This window comes from Dromaius novaehollandiae, chromosome 12, assembly GCF_036370855.1.
Source record: "Dromaius novaehollandiae isolate bDroNov1 chromosome 12, bDroNov1.hap1, whole genome shotgun sequence".
NCBI lineage: Eukaryota > Metazoa > Chordata > Aves > Casuariiformes > Dromaiidae > Dromaius > Dromaius novaehollandiae.
The window spans coordinates 16135950-16155775 of NC_088109.1; the positions used below are offsets into that span (position 1 = coordinate 16135950).

General features: G+C 42.3%; 1 protein-coding gene across 9 annotated transcripts in view; it reads left to right on the top strand.

The window, feature by feature from the left end:
* The first annotated feature begins 491 nt into the window (after positions 1–491).
* The window catches only part of PXK (PX domain containing serine/threonine kinase like), a 37362-nt gene continuing 18027 nt past the window's right edge, over positions 492–19826 (top strand). For 8 of the 9 annotated variants that reach the window (XM_064519074.1, XM_064519075.1, XM_064519078.1 and 5 more), the window contains exons 1-7: positions 492–746; positions 10911–10961; positions 11664–11711; positions 15800–15986; positions 17898–17975; positions 18137–18210; positions 19127–19201. In XM_064519074.1, coding sequence (XP_064375144.1) covers positions 645–746; positions 10911–10961; positions 11664–11711; positions 15800–15986; positions 17898–17975; positions 18137–18210; positions 19127–19201 — 615 coding nt within the window. In that variant the 5' untranslated portion in view covers positions 492–644. Of the gene's footprint in view, positions 747–1802; positions 1921–10910; positions 10962–11663; positions 11712–15799; positions 15987–17897; positions 17976–18136; positions 18211–19126; positions 19202–19826 lie in introns of those variants that run through there. The other variant, XM_064519077.1, reaches the window with a different exon arrangement.

Consider the following 19826-nt stretch of genomic DNA (forward strand, 5'->3'; position numbering starts at 1 on the left):
GAAGGCTTCGAATCCCTCTTCGATTTTTGATGATGTTTTGATTTTGCAAAAAAAAAAAAACCCAAAAAACCAAAAAACACAGACAAAGACAAAAAAAAAACCCCTGATGAGCAGTGAGTATGTCGGGCTTTTCAGTTGCTTTGTTTCCTGCTCTCGCAAGACCCAGCAGTGCCGTGGGGCTCCTGCCCCCTCCCCGGCCCATGCTGAGCTAAGTAGTCATCTGCAGTCATAACTTGGTGCGTCACTGACCCACCCCGCGCGGCGCCCAGGCAGACTCGCTTACAAAACGCACAGATACAACGGCCAAACACACGGCTGCCGCTGGGCGAGCCCGGGACGTCGCGGGGAAGCGGTGCCCCGGGGGCAGGTAACAGGGCCGCAGGGACCGGCCACGTCCGCGGCGCCTGCTGCGGGGGGACGCGGGGCGGCCCGGCGGGGGGGGCGGCCCGGCGCGGCCTGCGGGGCGGGGCCGTGCGGCGCGGCTCTGCGGCGCTCCCTGGCGGGCGGCCGGGGCGCCGGGCGGGCGGCGCTAAGGCCCGGCGGCGCGGGGCGGCGCGGCGCTGCCGTGTTGACAGCGGCGGCGACGGCGGGGGCTGCCCCGGGAAGCAGGTTGGCGGCGCCGGGCTGCCGCTGCCCTGCCCGGCATGGCCTTCATGGAGAAGCCGCCGGCCGGCAAGGTGCTGCTGGACGACACGGTGCCGCTGACAGCGCAGATCGAGGCGAGCCAGAGCCTGCACTCGCACACGGTGAGCGGCGCCGGTCGGCAGGCCCGGCCGCGGCGGGCTGGCGCGGGGCGGCGGCGGAGCGGCGAGACGGGGGGGAGCGGGGATCCGGGGGTGGACGGGGAAAGGGGAGCCCGCCGGGGGGGGAACGGCGGCAAGAGAAACTGGGAGCCGGGGGGGGGGGAAACAGGGGGTAACTGGGAGCCGGGGGGGGTAACTGGGAGCCAGCTGGGGTGGGGGTGGGGGAACGGGGGTAACTGGGAGCCAGCCGGTGTGGAGGGTAGGTGGGGTAACTGGGAGCGAGGTGGGGTGGCAGCATGGGGGTAATGGGGTGACGGGGGTAGTGGAGTAACTGGGAGCAAGCTGGGGTAGGAGTGTGTGGTAATGAGGTAACTGGGAGCGACTTGGGTACCAGTGTGGGGGTAGTGGGGTAGCTGGGAGTGATGGGGTGGCAATGTGGGGGTAATGGGGTAACCGGGAACAAGGTGGGGTAGGAGTGTGGGGGTAATGGGGTAACTGGGAGCAACTGGGGTAGGAGTGTGGGGGTAATGGGGAACGAGGTGGGGTAGGAGTGTGTGGGGTAATGGGTAACTGGGAGTGAGGTGGGGTGGCAGCATGGAGGATAATGGGGTAACTGGGAGCGACTGGGGTGGCAGTGTGGGGATAGTGGGGTGACTGGGCTGGCAGTGTGGGCGCAATGGGGTAACTGGGAGCGGCTGGGGTGGCAGCATGGGGGTAGTGGGGTGACTGGGAGCGACTGGGGTGACAGCGTGGGGTTAGTGGGGTAACTGGGAGTGACTGGGGTGGCAGCGTGGGGTTAGTGGGGTAACTGGGAGCCACTGGCTGGCAGTGCCTTCGGCAGCGTGCCCCGGGCTGGGGGAGCGTCGCTGCTGGCTGCTCGCGTGGTGCTGGCGGTGCAGGCAGCGCGGGCGCTCTGTCCGCCCTGAAAGGGGCCTTCTCTCTCCTGACTGCATAAGTTGTTTTAACTCGTGTTTTCTCGGGGTCTGTTGCTGCGTTTTGGACAGAGCTGGGTTCTCGTGGCCTCAGTGCAGTTGCTGATACCGAAGGGCCGCGTTTGCCCCGGGTCCTACCGCGCGGCGCTGGTGGAGACGTAGCTGGGGGTGCAGCCCCGCTTTCTGCATGACGGACGGCGATGGCAGCCGGCAGCACGAGCCCCGTCCTGGCTTTTGCGCCACAGGTTAATTCGTCTGGGATGCCCGGTACACCCACCCCGGCTTCGTTCGGGTTGTGCTGTCTTTGAGCGTGCAGCAGCAGTGCAAGCTTCATCCGCTCCTGCCCACAGTTATTTTCCACTTTCAGGGTTAGGTTAACTTGTGGTGTGACCAGGCGATGCCGTGATAGGGAGTCACAGAGAGAACCGGCTGTCACTCCTGATTGCTGGCATCACTAAGCTGAGAGTGGGGATGCTGGGCTGAAAAAGTAGGCCAGAGGTGCTCCAGCAGGAGCTGTACTGGTAGGAAGCGTGTTTTAACTGGAGAAGGGGTGTTCCTTGTGCCTCGGACGCTGCTCTGATTTCTGCAGCGTTGGCTTCTTCTGCCGGTTCCTCGCATCTGCTGAACGCTGTTAATCTGACTGACAATAGTTGTAGATTCACCACAGGATATACTGCTAGTCTGTATACTGTGCTATAAAATAGTTTTCCTGTCAGTAATCTGCACTTCAGGAGTTTTTTTGTATTTTTACAAAGAACTCGTATTTATTAATGTTGTGATATTTCTTTGAACAGAAGTTGTGTTTGTCTTTTAGAAGATCTTGCAAATCTAGGTGGTCCTGGCTCTCACTTTTTGCAACTCCTATTATAAATGAAGCTAATGAGGTTTATTTCTTGCAAGCCTGATACTTTTCACCTGTTTCAGCAGCTGAGAGGTGTGTGTGTGCACAAGCCAGGTTGTATGAGAGGCTGTATAACTTTTCATAATCCCGGCTTGGCAGACCAGATTACAGTTGTGTTGTTGACGTGCTTTCATCGTTGCTTATTATACTTCTTTGCTGGTGCAAATGACAATAGCTTTTTGTGTTCTTTCTCTTGGATTGCATGACTTTGGCTAGAAAAAAAATATTTTAGAATGAGCCCTTGGCAGCAATTTTTCAGTCCAGCTGGTCTGTGTGTTGTCTTCCACGGGTGAGTTTGGTAGCAACCGTTGCCCCCCTTCTCTCCGAAATCACTTATCTCTGTGTTCTGCTATTAATGGATGTTAAGGAAAAAATAGTGTGCTGTTTTGTTCTGATCTTTTGTTAATAATAGACTGCTGAAGCACTATGCCTTTTGATTTAGAAATCTGTCTCCAAGCTACGTCTATTAGTAATTGTTTGTTTTACTGCAGAAGCCCTGTTGATAGCTGAAAGATGGTTTGAAGTGTGTGTAGCACAGATGGCTTATGTGGCAGCAGTGTGGGATAACAAAATACAGGAAGCCGTAGCGAGAGACTTGGTTTCTTATTTGATGTAAGATGCTATTTTGTCATTTTGGACACTTGATCTTATGTCCATGGCATCCGAATACTTCTTTTATTGGTGGATGATGCTGTACCTGACTTGAGCTTTCCCGATTTAAACAAACTACACAAATAGATCCTTGTGTTTGAAGAGGTGTATAAATGAATCCCTTCCCTAACAAATAAAGGTATGCGTTGAAATATTTTTGTGGGGCATTGCCACTCTATTTTATTACATTATAGATGCATGGAAACAGGTTATCATTAGCTGAATGCTTCCTCTCTCTATCTCTCATCTCGTCCCAAAGCAACTTCTTCAAAAGGGGTAGATCTGTACAGTTCTTTACCCAAAACCAGTATCTGGAGAACTAGGTCTTCACATCTGAGACTTGTTCTAAAGCTGAAAGACAAAGGCACCCATGAATAATTTTTTCCTGTTCATTTGTCAACAATATGCATTAAGCTTTTACAATGCTCCTTAATGTTACAAGAATGCTTTAAACTTGCATTTATAATTTTTTCCCTCTAGATCATTGTTTATAAAGGCACTCATATGAAGATGATTTAGCCCCAGATTAAATGCAACTTTAATATGATGACTAAGCTAGTAATAACTTAGGCCTTCCACAGGTGCTGAAAATAGTCAGCCTTCTGCATAACCAGCTAAGGAAAAGGTGAAGAATGTGAGGAAAAGCTCTGTGGGTATGGTGAAATACCAAGCAGAAGACCAAAGCTTGTGTTAAATGCATAGCTTGCCCATCTGTTGCTCTAAGCAGCTTCTATTATTTTAGATTTAATACAACAGGTTGTGTAAATGTAAATTTAATAGCATTGAATCAAGGGCTGCAGTTGGCAGAGGGTGAGTTTCTATTTCCTGTAGATAAAGATGCAAATAAGAAAGAAAACTGAAAGCAAAACCTAAAACTACTACATATATGCCTGAATTCCCCAGAAACTCAAGAAGGGACAAAACTAGTATTTAAAATATTCTCTTGAGGTTTGCACTTTTTGCATAGTAAGAGCATGTCACATCCCCAGTAAATGTAGTTAGATTGTTAGGAAAAGCAGCTACAGAATGTGGTGATCTGCTCCCAAGCGCCTTTTCTTGGTTGGAACTCAGAAGTTCTTCCCTGAGTTAGTACGTAATCTCCATGCTTTTGAGTTGGAACAAAGAAATTGTCAGCTGAGGCTTTATTTGTGCGTATTTATTTCCAGTAGTAATTGAAGATGAAAATTACACCTTTTATTCTTTTTTACAAAAGTTTTTTTCCTGGTTAAATGTGTTATAAAAGCATTCCAAGTTTGGTTTGAAAGTCTACTTAGATACAAATACTTCTGTAGTGCGGTGTTTACAGAGTACTTTTCATTTTGAAAGCCGAATAAATTTGTATTGCAGAGGCACTCCAATGGTACCTCGCTTGATAGAGTTGAAACTACATAAGCAAACCCCTGTCAGCTTTATTACTTCATTAGCACTGCATACAAGTGAGAGTAACTGTGTAACTTCCAGTAGTGCGTTGGGTGCTTCTCGCAGGTGTGGTTCAGTGCTCTCAGTAGGTGCGTGTACCGGCCGTTTTGCAGAAATGAGGTGGTTTAGTTGCCATTGCATTCCTTGAATTCAGTGGGAGTGGAATTACGTCCAATACATTAAACCATTTCCAAGTGTTTCATCTTAATACCAAATGTTGTATTCTGACAACAGAGGCATTTTCAGCATTAAAGCTTAAAAAAAATTGGCTGCTAAACTTGCTTCATATTGCAATTTTTCATCTGTATGTTCGCTATTTAAATGGGGCTTTCTTTTTAAGCCTTAAAATAGGGTGCTGTTTTCTTTCAGAATTGTCCAGACATGTCCCTTATTATAAATTGCCTATCTGCACAAACAAGCTTCAGAGTGCTTTAAAGTTGTAGAAGCACTAGAAAGGTATACGTGTGCTTCTTCCAAATATTCCTTAATTATTTTCTGAAATGACCTTTCTATTTCATCCATTGCATGTTGAAATTGAAGTATTGAAACAGCCAATTTTGCTACTGTACATTGTTGTCTTAAAGGCATTTGGAAATGAACAGCTGAAATAAATCCTTCTTGTAACACATTTTAGAATTTTTCATCTTCCTTAAGTGCTGATGAATGTTGACACTCTCATAGCTTTTAGATTAAAAATGTTGGAAAAGCATTTATATTTCTCCTAAACTGTTCTGTAATACAAAAATGGAGACATGTTTCTAAAACTTTAGAATTTATTTTAAAAGCTTGTAAAGAACTTTGCACACTTGCTTTATGAGGAGCTCAACCTCTACAAGGCTGCCTCTGCTTTGAAAAAATATCATGCAATTAGTTTTAGAGGTGACTTTGGGCAGAGAACTATTAGAGCTCACTTGTTTGAGGTTCTGGAAATACAGTTCCTCCACAAGACTTGGTAGCTAAGCTTGTTTTCTTTTTCACCAAGTTTGAGCTCAAAAAGATAGCTGTTTGAACACAGCTTCTTTTAGACATTCCAACATTATGGTTTACGGTGGTGACCTCGCTAAATTAGTATTGCCTTTGTAGCTCCTGCAGAGATTGCAGTCAAAATTTAGTTGCCACACCATACATTAGTAATCCCTTGCCTAAGAGATCTTGCAGTGTAATTAGAATATTTTTATTGACTGCTGAGTAATTCCTGAAAAAATACTGATTATTTCCCTTTTCCAGTGAAGGCCGCAGTGATGCAGAAGATTGAAAAGCTGCTATTTCTCTTGTTGCTCTACAGAGATTTTCTTGTTCATTGCATGTACATGTGCGCCCTATTTTTTTCTGCAGTTGTCCTACTTCATGGCTTTTACTTGCTGAATGGCTTACTCTCCTACAGTAGTGATACACTGTGCGTGGAACTGCGTTATGTCCCCAGACAAACATGTGCATTGTTTAAAATGCAGGTAAACACCGCAGCTGCTGCTTGTACCTTAGATAGGCTTAGTGGCAAGTTGTGCAATAGTGAATAAGTACTATGCCCTCTAGTAAAGAGAGCTCCGTGGGTATGAGCAGCTTTGCTGATTTTGTTGCTCCTTTTCGCATGGGAGATTTTCTAAATAAGCATTTAAAAGAGCTTCGTATTAGAAGTTGTTCCAATCCGGCCTACTTAAGCAGGGATTGTGTTCATGCTTAATTACGCTTTTGTCTTTTTAATGCTCATAAAATAAAACCCTTTCAAACTTTCAGCTGATGTGACCTGAAGGTGACCTGGATCTTTATAATGGTTGGCTTTTCAAGCCTCCTTGGATTAAACTGATGTAGAGCAGAAATCTGTGAAGTAGAATGACTACCCTCAGCCAGAAATGTAGGGATGATTTTCTTGGGGAAGCAGAACGTGTTACTCAATTTTGGCTGGAGGTTCCCTGCACTTTATTATATGACCCTCTAAACTTGCCATGTGTTCTTTCCTGTTTTGTCTCTGCAGATCCCTTTCGTTTCTGTTTGCTTTCTGTTTTAATAATGATAATCTTTAATAGAGTATAAGTAATGATAATAATATGTATCAATAATAATAATCTTTAATAAAGATAATAAACAGTAATTGCTAAACATTCTGACGTGCTTTGCCATGCAACTTGTACTGAGGAGCGTTAGCAGGACCGTCTCAGAAGCTCGGAGCTGTTGATGCTAATGTTATAACAAATGCTGGAACGCCGGGGAGTAATCATGGCAAACTGGGAAAAAGCCACCTAAATGCTGGCTCTGCGTGAAAATGAACAAATAAAACGATCTGGGTAATTTCAGGATAACGTTAATCCCAAGCAGTAATCATGGAATTGCCGTTGACAAAGCGCTGGAGAAAGGCAGCGTGGTTATCACTGAGCCATGTTGATGTATGAAAACATAACAGAAACTCTATCCACCACTCTGTGGTGGTAGGAACAAGGTTTTAGGAAATGACAGTGTGAAACTGGGGTCATGCAGCTTTCCTTACTCCCTGCTTCCTCTCAGCACTGTTTTCCACCAGAGGTGTCAGGAAATGATCCCGTAGGTGAAACTGCTTTGCTTGGCATCTTTGAATGCCTTTATGGAGCTGCTGCCGGAATGTCAAGGCTGTGAAAGGAACCGGCTTGGCCATACCGATGGTAAAACAGCAGACGTACAAGCCTTACCTCGGTGGCGGTGTGGAGGGACAGCCCAGAGGTTTTCTCAGAGGAATGTTTTTATGGCCCATCTTGTCGATGGCTCCGGTGTAGAGGCCACCAGTGAGCTCTTGACCTGTGGGAAAAATCAGTAGCATGAGGGTCTCTCTTCTTCTACACACTGAGACCTTTCTTTACCATCTAGCAGCTGCTAGGTCTTCTCTGAAGTTTTTTGGTAAAATCAGCTGTAGAAAAGGTTTTGAGCCATTCATGTAGGAGTAGAAGACACCATGGGAACTTAAGCATGACTCAGTCAAGGGTACGTGCGGCTAAACCAGCCCTCGCCACGCCTGGTCATCCGTCCCTGGCGCTTGCAGCAGAAATGAACCCTGGGTGCCGGCCCTTGCCGAAGCTTTCTCTGTCACTGGTCGGGGTGGTTGTGTGCAGTAGGTGCCAGCTCTGATGAGGCCATGCTTTGCGGCCGCCCGGCCGGGAGCGTGTCCTCGGCGTGTGCCGGGGACCGGCGGCGGGCGCTACGGGGGATTGGGCAATAACGCCGCTGCTTTCCAAACACTAGAAAAGCTGAATGGCTGAACGTGATGAATCATCACGGACGTGTGGTTTTTTTTCAGGGAAACAGCCCATGTTCCTCGGAGACTTGCTGAATAAGCAGTTGCTGCTTTTTTTTGGGTCTGCCAGTAGAGGAGTCTCCTCCCGCTTTCCCCAGGCGCCGAGCAGCGCGCGCGCAGCGGGTGAAGCCGGGCGGCGGTTGTGCTTCTGGGCTCCCTTGTGTCTGCCAGATCCCCTTCTGTCTCCGAGCTTCCAGATATCGTTATCCTGGTTGGGTTGCAATAAACTAAACTGATACTTGTTGTCATTTATAAGGATTTGGGCTTCTCATTTTACAAGCAAATAATGACAGTTTCAAATGGGTAAGAGAAGGGAGTACAGAGAGAACATGCTGGGCTGGCTTTCTGTGAAGAGACCCTTTAATTCTGCTATGGTAGTTAAGTGTTTTGCTTTATGGCGTTTTGGGTTTCTGTCACTTCCATTTGAGTTGTTAGAATATTAAGTATTTTAAATTACCTTGTTTTCCATCCTTCCTAATGTTGAATTTGTTCTTGGGGCTCCATAGTTCAAAATTGCTACAGATATTTGATAGCTGTTGATAGCAAAAGGTATTTTAAGTGAATTTAAGAACATAGAATAGCATTTTTGCCCGGTCAGCGTTGTGCTTTGGAAGGAAACTTCAGTAAATAAATTTAGATTAGCTAAGGCTGAACACACAAGGTAATGTCATCTGATACGTGTTGCCTTTGGCACTTGTCTGGAGTGGTTGTAACTCTTGATTTGTCCTGCTTGTTGTGGTGGTAAATGTTAAATGGAAATTTAACTCTGGGATGGGATTCTCTGATATGCTCCCCTTTGCGTTTGTTGGGATCCTCTCGTACATACGCGCTCTTCGGGATACAAGCTTTTCATCTAATTTCATTTTAAAGCGGAAAATGAGTTCTGCGTGATTCCAAAGGCAGCTGCCAAAAACAGAAGAGGCTTCACAATACCTGAAAGAACTTATTAATAAATGCCTGTAGTGGAGTTTTAACTGTGAAACTGAATTTATAATACTTCACGGTTCAAGCATTCAATTAACTTAAGTATCTAGTCGGTATGCAGGTACATGCCAGATTTGTACAAACAGTTACTGCTACAGAACAGACAAATTGGGTGTATAAATCCAGGGTGCTGGAAATGCCCTTGTTTCCTCATTATTGTTTCATTATTGTTTATCTGTGATAATTTGGAAGGCAGCATTAACTTTAATATCTGAAAAAAAATTGTGCATAATGCTATCAAATGTCTTTTCTATTTGCGTTAGGCTCCTATTAATGTAAGCAGTTGAGCAAAACTGGTGGCGTTCCAAATTGAAAAATTATTCAGCACTTTACATAAAATATGTTTGAACATCTCTACCAGCATGAATGAAATCATACGGGCTGAATAACGAACGATTTAGCGTGTGATGCTGCACTGCAGGCAGTGACTGCGTGGGTGCTCGCGCGTCCCTTGGCACAGATGCAAAGTGCTCTGCACGTGGTAGAGGTTAGAAATATTGTGAGCCATGGCTTGAATTTTTATTTGTTTTAGATTTTCTAGTGCTCGGTCTGAGTCTTAGAGCCTCACGGCTGCAGGTGCAGAGCACCCGAGTGCGTTCGGTGGGGGAGCCGGGAGTATTTCGGGCTGCTCCGAGGGCTGGTGGCGGTTCCTGCTGTCCCAGGCGAAGCAGAGCAGGGAAGACGAATCTGCTGGAAAGGGTGCGGGGTACAGGCCACCTCGTCAGCTCTCCTGCAGCTTCAGACTCGCACGAATCTGCAGGAAAGCCTGTCATGTAAAAGTATGGCTATCTGAGCAGGTTATTCCGTCTCTTCTGCCTCCGGGTACCCTTTGACTCTCCTCGGCGCTGCATTTTCTCGCTTGGCACCTTGTGTTTTTGGTGCTTTGTTTTCATGTCTTTCAATGCAAATGATGTGACCATAGGTTTATCTTTGTAATAAGGCTTAAAAAATGATTGTAGTCATAGAGCTTTCAAGGTATGCTAATGGTAAAGGAAGTATGTATTGCTATACTTATAACCCATATTAATTTTATTTCCTTGCTAATTAAGTGTTATCTAGAATTGAAATTATAGGCTTTCCAGAAAAAAGACTTGCCTTGTATTGTGCTCCTTGAAATGTCAAGTGTGTTTTAGAGCTGTTTTAAAACTCGGAGTAGAGATGAACAAAATTGGGGTTTTCTCAAAGTATCTCTGGAGCGTGCGCACAATATACTTGTATCTGTTCTCGAGAGAATTAGATAAATATCAAATAATGGTATTGCTGTGTTAACTAGGTATTAGTCTACAGAAGACACCGTGGAGCTTGAGATGAAAAGACTGAAAAGAATTCTCCCTGGTGGGAGAATTTACAATTATTAAAATCTAAAAGTGGTTCACTGAGATTTATGTATACTTGCCTATTTAATCTGTAAGTAACTAACATTAGCTGTGTATTAGAAATTAAGAATTATCATCAGGAGAAACTGGTATGTTCTAGTTACTCAAGCACACCCCAAAGCTGTTGCTGCAACTTCTTTTCATGTAAAAAATAATTAGAGGTTGGGCAGTGGTGGATATTTACATTGTGGCATTTTTTTCCTGTAATGAAGGAAGCAGTAATTCCTGGAGGCTATTTGTTAGATTTTAGAGGTGGGGAGAGTGTGTGGGGTTTTTTTTTTTCTTTTTTCTTTTTTCCCTCCCCTTCCCACCCCACCCAGCTATTCTCAATAGAGATGATGTGGGGAGGGTATGTTCTTAAATTACCTTTTTCCTTAGAAAATGGAACTGTGCAAATACTTCACAGATCTGTGAGCACTCGGAGCCAAGAGCTCTTTTCACCTTTTCCTCTGTTAAGTAGTGAGAGCTGCTGGTGGTGGGTCTGGACTAACCCAGCTCTGACGTTGCCTAGAAGCTTAAAATCTGGATCTGAATTTTCTGTTTCTGAATGTTTCCTAATTGGATAGTGGTTGTATGCAGAGAAGTACCGAACAACTCACTTCAACTCATTAATTCTCGTTTCTAATAACTTTTTCCATTTACTAGGAATACATAATCCGTGTTCAGAGAGGAGTTTCACCGGAAAACAGTTGGCAGGTAATTTTTTAAACTGTAATTCATGCAACCAGGATGCCTTTTTAGGAAGAATTTAAATATTGTCTCTTCTAGGTTTTTAAATTTTGAGAAAGAAAGGGAAATGTTGGTTTAGAATGAGAACTGAGAACATGAAGTGCTTGAAGGCTTTTGGTCAAGAAATGTGAGAAAAACAGTATTGCTGCCAGTTACAGAAGGCATGTCGTCGTCTTCTGCCATTCTGGGTATTCCAGGAAAACAGGAAAATCATGTGTCATGTGTTCTTACTGTATATTGTTATGGCCATCGCTTTTAACTCTCAAATGCCTGTTTGCTTTCCCGAGTGCTAAAATCGCAGCCTTGCTGACGCATGACCAATGAAAACTAGAAGTAGTAGTGTAGATGCTCATAAAATGCTGTTGCTTCTAACGTGGGAAAATGCATTGTTTGCAGAGACCTCTGCTAGCAAATATTTTTGGAAAAGCTGTTTTAAGATAACATTTAGAAATGTATTTTATTTCTCGTTGAGATGTCATTAAAAGCAACTCTCATTTGCTCTCTGGCAACGTGGCATAAATCCAGTAGTTTTGAATTTGTACAGAGAATGGTTAAAAGAAGAAATCAGTTTATAAATGGAAATTACTTCTCTATGCTGGGATTTTTGAGGTGCGAAATGTTAATGAGAATACTAGTATGTTTCCTCAATCTTGTCTTTATGTTTTGCAGATTGTGAGGCGATACAGCGACTTCGACTTGCTTAATAATAGTTTGCAGGTAACTTTTACTCTTGATACATAAATAAAAAAGGTCTGCTGGAGGGATATATTTAAAATGATTTGTGATATTTTTATATATTGCAATGAAGAAAACTTACAAATTCACATAACTGTAAAGAGAAACTGTAGTCTTAAATATAAGTTGAATTTTTTTTTCACTCTTAGATTTTCTCTGGGAAAAATTTTATTTTTAGCTCAATAGCACCAATTTATATATAAATAGAGGAGATTGGCAGATACTGAATCTTTCCCTTCAGTACTGTGACTTGTTCTGGTTTTATGTGTTATTATTTGTTCCTTCTTTGATTCAAAGAAAGCCAAGGCACATACCAACCTTAAATTCAGCATTGAAGTGCTATGTGTCTCATTATTTATATTCCTCTAAAAGCACTTCCAGATGCTGCTTATCATGTGATGGATTTCTGTATCATTGAAAAGTGTTCCTGAGTTAAACACTGGACTTACTGTGTGTTTTCTTTTTCTTTTTTGGACAGTTATTTCTTTTTATTTTGTGTGGGAAAAAGCAGCGTATGCGAGTGAGTTGCGGGGGGTATATGCAGTGACTAGCATATACAGGAATGAAACTTGTTACTGAAGGTTTTCATTGTACTAGGTAGGCAAACAAGATAAAAAGCAAATGCTTCCAAGATTTGAGGATAGTTTTTTGTGAGTTTTAAGAGATTTTTCTCTATTAAACATAGCATGAATTCAGGTGCTTAATACTGCTTCTGCTTCTCTCTCTCTCTCTTTTTTTCCTCTCTCCTTTTTTAATTTTTTTGCCTCTTTTAATCAATCAGCTATCTGCTTGGTGAACCTTAGTGGGCAAAAACGTGCAAGGATGTTAAACTGCCCTCTGAATAGGATAAGAATCAGTTACAGCAGCCTGGGAGGTACGCGGCAGGGGAGTTAGTCATAATTCAATAGCTAGACCTTGGTTGAGTTTTGTGGAATTACTTATTAAATGCGCAGTAGAACATGGGAACTGTAACCATGACCTAGAAACCTCTTGTGTTAGGTGCTGAATAAAGGCAATACACAGATGTCTCCTCCTCCAGAGAAATCCAAGATTTAAGATTAGAGAAGTACCCGTGGGAACACATGGAAATGAGATGGTGCTAGTTGACGTAGTGCATAGCAGTCATCAGTAGTCTTAATCGTAGTCAATATTTGATAGAGATCACAGAGGAAGAACTTGGAGAAGGTTTTTCAAAAGCAGATAGAGTTCATGTTTTGCAGCTGACTACAAGTTCCTCTTAACCATGGGGAATAGAATGTGTTAAGGCACGAAAAGCCTTCATTGCCATCTCATTTAACTTTCAAATGAGGCAGCGTTAGTAAAAAAGAGTAATGGATCCTTTTGACTTAAATTCAGGAATGACAGGTGCTGAATGGTTAGGCCTAAGTGGAAGGTCTAGAAAGTGAAGTTAAACAGCTTACATATGATGTAGGAGAGAAAGAAAAGGCCTTGGCATCTGAGACAGATGCACAGTGTAAGTGAAGACCTCAGGAAATTTTTTGACAGGAAATTTGGCAGCAAGTTGTAGAATGAGATAAGGAGGAATTTGAGGTCAGAGAAAGATTTTTGCAGACATGAGACATGCAGCACTTCTGAATTCCTTCCGCCTGGAATGCTAAGCAGCAACTTTTCATCAAAATATTCACGTTTTGTGACTTGTTTTTAAGCACTTTAAACTCTCATCTTGTGTGTGTTAAAATTAATTGAGTGAAAAAATAAAAAAGTAAAAAGCAACGAGCAATAAGAAAACACCAAAAAGCACCCCCCTACCTTCACAACCAAAATGTTCGCAAGCTGAAGCTTCTTTTTGGGCTTCAAGGCCAAAGTTTTTCCATTTCCTCTGGCATATTTGACTTCTGCATCGGTCCAGGTTGTTGTGCTTGGACACGTGGCCAAGTTGGAATGCAGCTTTCTCCTGTTAATCTGATGCTACCTATACGTTAATAGTAAGGATTGAGAGTTTCAAAGCTATCTAGGCTAGGGGCCGTAGTCCTGCCAGACCTTGGATGGGATGAGGTGTGTGCCCGTGACCCTAGTACGCATCAGAAAGTTTCGAGCCAGACTCTCTGACCCGTGCTGCATACTGAACTGGGAAGCTCCTTGCAGGCGCTCCTGCCTTTCCTTCTCCGCATGCTCGACAGGGATCTGTGGAGACACTCGACTGTTCTCCTGTCTTGTTAAGCGAGTGTCTGGTAGGGTATTTGCAGCAAGATATCTGACTTTGGTGGAGTGTTTTATTGCAGCTTTTGACCAGAGCTTCCTGTGAAGGCTGCGGTTTGAAGATAAGCAAGTTAATTCCCAGGTTCTTCTGTGGTGCTGAGTTCTTCAGCGCTGAGCTCAGGCCCCGGCGAAGCTCTGCTTGAGCTCGGAGGTGGGCAAAGTCGGGACCTCGGCGAGGTGGTCCTCCCTGGTAGAAACTGCTCTCACTGTGCCTCGCATTTTGGCAGATAGTCACAAAAACCTGGGGTGAATGTTAGTTTCTGCTGAAAAATACCCGCGTTTGTTCTTTTTCCCCTCCCAATAAAAAAAACTTTTATGATAAACTAGGGTCCTTTTCTATCAGATGGTTAGTAGCTCTCAGGTCAAGAATTTAAAGGTGATTTCGGTTTGATGTGCTTTTCCAGTGAGTAACTTTAATGTCAGAGGTGCATTTGGTTTTTATTTAGAAACTCGTTTTTGAATTAGGAGGAGTGGTGTGCCAGACAAAAGGGTTTGTATGCCTCTGGTGTTAAAATTAAATGTAGGTGGTAAATGTAAGTGCTGTGAGCAGTTTGTTGTTGCTTTTGGGTTTATTCCTGGATGTTATTTTTTCCTTGAAAAGCATGCTCGGTGGACAGGATGATTTGTATGTCTTCTGTAACTCGCACATAGCCATAGCTCTTCTTCAGCCCATGATTTGCAGGCAAACCCCAGAGAAGTACCAGTGCTGGGGGGAACAATTCCTGCGTTTATGAAGAGGAGGAGGAAGAAAAGGAAAGGCATTGCTACCTCCCCTCCAGTTTAAGCTAATCCCTTACTTTTTCCACCAGTTAAAATGAGGGTTGTTCAAATGCTGAAAGTCCCTGCCTTCTCTTTGCTTTAGAAATGAGGTTATTGCACATATGCAGTTTGTTTCTGCAACACACATTTATTAAAGATAATCTCCAGTGCAGATTCAGCGTGCACACGGCAGGTGCTTTGATCTGCTGGACAACAATGTGTTGACAACATCAATAATTTATTCTGGCAATTCACATGACGTAAATGAATATAAATACTGTGTGCAACCTAGATCATGTTTAGAAAACAAACCTCTTTGATCTGACTTATATAAAGCTCTGGGTTTCTGCAGAATTTTCCATTTTCCCATGTCTAAATATTTTACTAATTTTAATTGAAGCTTTGCACCACTTAAGATAAAACAACTGCTGTATATCCACTAGTAGATTGCAGTTTTATCTGGGGTGAAATATATATAGCTGTTAAAAACTTCACAGCAACAAATTTAGAAATTAAATTGGAAAAGTTGCACCATATTTGAAAGTACAAGTTAAAAACCTGACAGTAAGGGTTTTTATGTTACCCATAATGGCGGTAGGGGCAAAGGAAACTTGCTAATTTGCACATACATTAAATAAGCATAAATTTCATCATGAGGAAATGGTAAGGTGTGAAATTTTTTTTGTGTTATGGCAAAGGTATCTCGAGAATTTTAAAGAATTTGGCTGAAATTTTTAGCCATTTAGTAGCTGAAGGTTTTGTGTAGTGATCTTAAATGCATGACTCACTAGCAAAAATTTATCTCCTTGCAATCTCAGTGTAGTTGCATTTACAAGTCTCTTCACACTGGGATGTGAGTTATTTGACTCCTCACCCTGATAACAGTACCTAGAAAAAACATAAAGCTTGTATATACAAAACAAAAATTATTCGGTTGTTAACACACAGAAAATACACGGAGTATTACTCTGTATATACACAGAGTAAAACACACAGAAAATGCAGAGAGTATTTTCTGGCTTGCTAGTTTACTCCCCTGAGGCATTTTGAGAACAAGGCTGCAAAATAATCATTTTTCCTCTCTTTTTAAGATCTCAACTCTAAGTCTACCTCTTCCTCCAAAAAAATTGATTGGAAATATGGAGCGTGAATTCATAGCTGAAAGACAGAAAGGACTCCAGACCTATCTTGATGTAATTACTACCCATCACATACTGTCTAACTGTGAACTGGTAAAAAAGTTCTTGGATCCAAACAGCTATTCTGTAAACTACACTGGTAAGTAAGGGATTTTAAAACTGCATCACAATTTCACTTTAGCATGTGCGCACATCTTCCGTTAATGCTGACAAGGAGTTACACTATGGCACAGAGAAAAAAAAAATACTTCAAAATGATCATATTGTGTGTGATTATATATGATAATATTCCTCCAGGTGTGTACATGGATCATGCTATAGTTATCAATACTGAATATTTGCATTATTCTACAGAGGAGTGATGAGAGTCAAGATTTATTTAAGGTGAACTTGGGAGAAGTGGCTAACGAGAGTGAAGTCTACTTTTTCACTGTTATTTGTGATGGATGGGAAAGGTGATGTTCAGAAGTTACTTGTTTACTGGAGCGTAAGATAGAGTTAAGGTTGTCAGCTCTGCGTTCTGTTAATACAGCTGGTCTTCTGGACACTGAATCTTGCATTTGTCATGGTTCAGAAGTTTTTCAAATCAGCAGGAGCAATTGTGATCATCTTGTCTAGCTCCCTCTATCCCTTTGGGCTGTGAAACTTCATAGAACTAAGTGTTTGAGCTAGTGTTTTTTTTTCCTTCTTTTAAGGCATTATATACTGTTGAATAAAGAAAAAAATCCACAATGGTGGGGAATCACTGTCTCCCTTAGAATGATGTTCCAGTGATCAGTTCTCTTCATTATTGAATGTTTCTTCTCTTAATTTATCGGACTTCTACTTCAGCCATTGGAAATTAAGTATTTGTCTGATAGACTGAAGAACTTCCTCCAAGTGTTGAAACACTACCCTGCGATTTAGTTCATAGGCAGACCGACTCTTTGCAAAATGCAAACCTTATTTTCATAAAAGCACAGCCTACTGAAACAGGAACTTACTACTTCCTTTTCACTTGTCTTTCTGCTTTCCCTTTATGTAACATCCTTGTTTCTTGCACTTCAAAGTGCAAAGAACATTTCCCGGATGTTTACGGAAAGCTGTGGAAGAGATGTGAATTACTAGTAATTCTTTAAGGACAGAGTTTGTCTGGTTAATGCTGAACAAGCAGTTGAAATCCTCTAGGAGATAATGTGACTTCCGTGTTAATTCTGAGTGCTTTCTTTGGGACTGTTGTTTTTTCATCAAGTTTTGGGGAAGTTGATAACAATCAAGAGGTTGCCTGTGTTCTCTGGAGACTTTTATCAATTTGTCATTATTTAATATTGCAGCAGTGAGCTGATACGTATTGCACTGTTTTCTCTCCTTTTCCTAGCATATTTTTAGCTAGAGAAGAGAGAGTACAGAAGAGATAAAGTGCATCCTTACCTTTTTGCAGTATTTCTATGGCGAGATAAGTGATGTTAGAGAAAATTCTTTGTTGGCATAATCACTTAATGAATACACCAGTTGTATTCCCAGTTGTGGGAAAACTCAGTAACCAGAAGGTTGTCCTATTTTTCAGAAGTGCATGTTGGATCCTGACAGCAAAGTACCTTTGTCTGTGCAAAATAGGGCAGAGTAGCAGGTAGCAAAACAAAGAACTGATTAGTTCATATGTAATAATGGCACTGTAGATGCACATTAAAGAGATGTAAAAGTTACCGCTTTTACAGGTATAGCTAAAGCATTTCATGACATACTATAGTGTGTACCAAGTGTGAGAAATCTTAGCTGTGAGTGTTAGATTTGGACTTGGAAAATAAACTCTAGTATAGATATAATGCAAACTCAGGAAGGTAAGTTTTCCTAAGGCAGTGGTTTCTGTTTTCTCAGTGGATATGAGTTCTCAGGTTAAAAATGCAAATACCTTTTAGCTGTGTTTTCACCTGGTTTTCTTTTGAAATGATTTTGCTGACTTAGTTATTAAAACAAAGTCTGAATTCCTGAAGGCTTCCTCCTGGCGTAGAACATTGCCTAATGTGTATATAATCTAATTAAGTGGTCTCTTTTTTTCTTTTCTCCCCAGAAATTGCCTTACAGCATGTTTCAATGTTCTTCCGATCAGAGCCAAAGTGGGAAGTAGTAGAACCATTAAAAGATTTAGGTAAGAAGAACATGTATTCCTGAAAACTTGCCTGATTTTTCCAACTATACTGGTTGTCCTAAGATAAGGATACTGTCTTTGCTTACAAACCTTGTCCTGCTTGTAGGCCATATGATTCGGTAATGTTTTAATTAAAACTACTGATGACCCTTTCATTGCAGGTTGGCGAATACGTAAGAAATATTTTTTAATGAAGATTAGGAATCAACCAAAGGAACGGCTAATGTTAAGCTGGGTATGCTTTCATCTTATCCTCGAGTCTTTCTTAGTGAACTTAGCTTGTATTGTTTATATTGACTATCATGTGTGAATGACAGAGATGCAGATTTAAGAGCTCGGGACTTGAAAGAGCTTTGAAAGCCCTTAGGTGGATGTGTAGTGTGGGAACTTCTCGTGTTTCTTTTCTCTGTCGGCAAATCCAGTTTGAAAGTTTCTGGCCTTGGCCATTTGTTCCCACCGCTGCTACCTCAGTTTACTGTTTCCTTAGTGGTAATGACGTAGATGCTGACCATAATATAAACCTGCTCACTGGAAAGAGCAGGGTGATCCTTTTTAAATTACTGGGTTTTATTGTTGTTTTTAGGTTATTTGTTTCTGTTTTTTACTAGGATCCTTAGTTGTTCTGACAAACTAATAGGCATGAATTGCTCCTTTGAGGTAGAGATGTGTTGCCGCCAAATACTTTGTCATTACTAAATGCTTATGCTTCTGTGCTGAGATGTGCCGCACTCTTAGTTATAAAAGCATAGCTGTTCATGAGACTTTGCTGGGGAGCTGAGATTGCTCAAACCTGGCATAAGAGGGAAGTTTTTTAGTGGAGAGGAAGAAGGTGGGGGGTTAAACCCTATCAGTTCACAGTGCGCACAATTCCCCAGTTTTGGGGTTGGCAAAGTTAGTTTGATAATGCATGTCAGATACTGGGAAGGGAGGAGGCAATAATACTTACTTACTGTCAAATTCTTTGTATAGTGAAACCACAGCCTTATTCCGCCTTTTAAAGTTTGCTTCTTCGTGTGTAGTTTCCTTGTTTGCTCTTCAAAATGTATTTCCAAGCAGCTGTCTTAATTTGTGAGAGAAGAATATAGATCCCATTTTCTTTATGGAGTGCAACTTCTTCCCTTATGAGGCCTTTCTTTTTCTATTATTTCTAGGCTGATCTTGGCCCTGATAAATACTTGTCTGACAAAGACTTACAGTACGCTGTGAAACTTCTTTCTTCCTGTTCTGTGAGTATTACTTGAAGACTTTTAAATTGTGCCAGCACAAAGAAAAGCTTGCAAAGGCTAATCTTGCAAAAGCACATGCAGTCTAGTAGAAATAGTTTGTAATTTTAGAGTTGCTTTCATTTAGAGATCTGTAAACCTTTTAATTAAATTTCCCACACAATGAGGTAACATGTTTTCAGCACAATTATTACAGGATTATTACAAGAGCTTCAGGGTTCTGGTTAATTGTATTTTGTCTTCTGATGACTTCCTACAGTACTGTGAGATCACAGGCTTTATTTCAGTTCTTCAAGACTTGTAGACTGTTAGGATAGTGCTGTTGAGATGTAATTGCTAACCACTATACTGTGGATATTCTCAGTCAGCAGCGGACAGGACAGTGCAATGTGCATAGTTGTTTTTTCACTTCTTTGTACTTATGACAGGAGTATCTTCTTAGAGGTACGATGGAGGCTGTACTTGTAGCTGCTGTGCTATGCTGCAATCTAAATCCAGTCGGACTCTGTCTGAAAAAGAAGTGGCATTTCACTCCAAAGGGGTTTTCTCTTTAAAACTGTTAAGCTTGTGAGAGACAAGCTGAAAAGATGCATTTTGACCTGGTAAACTTCTATGTCATCCTGGAACT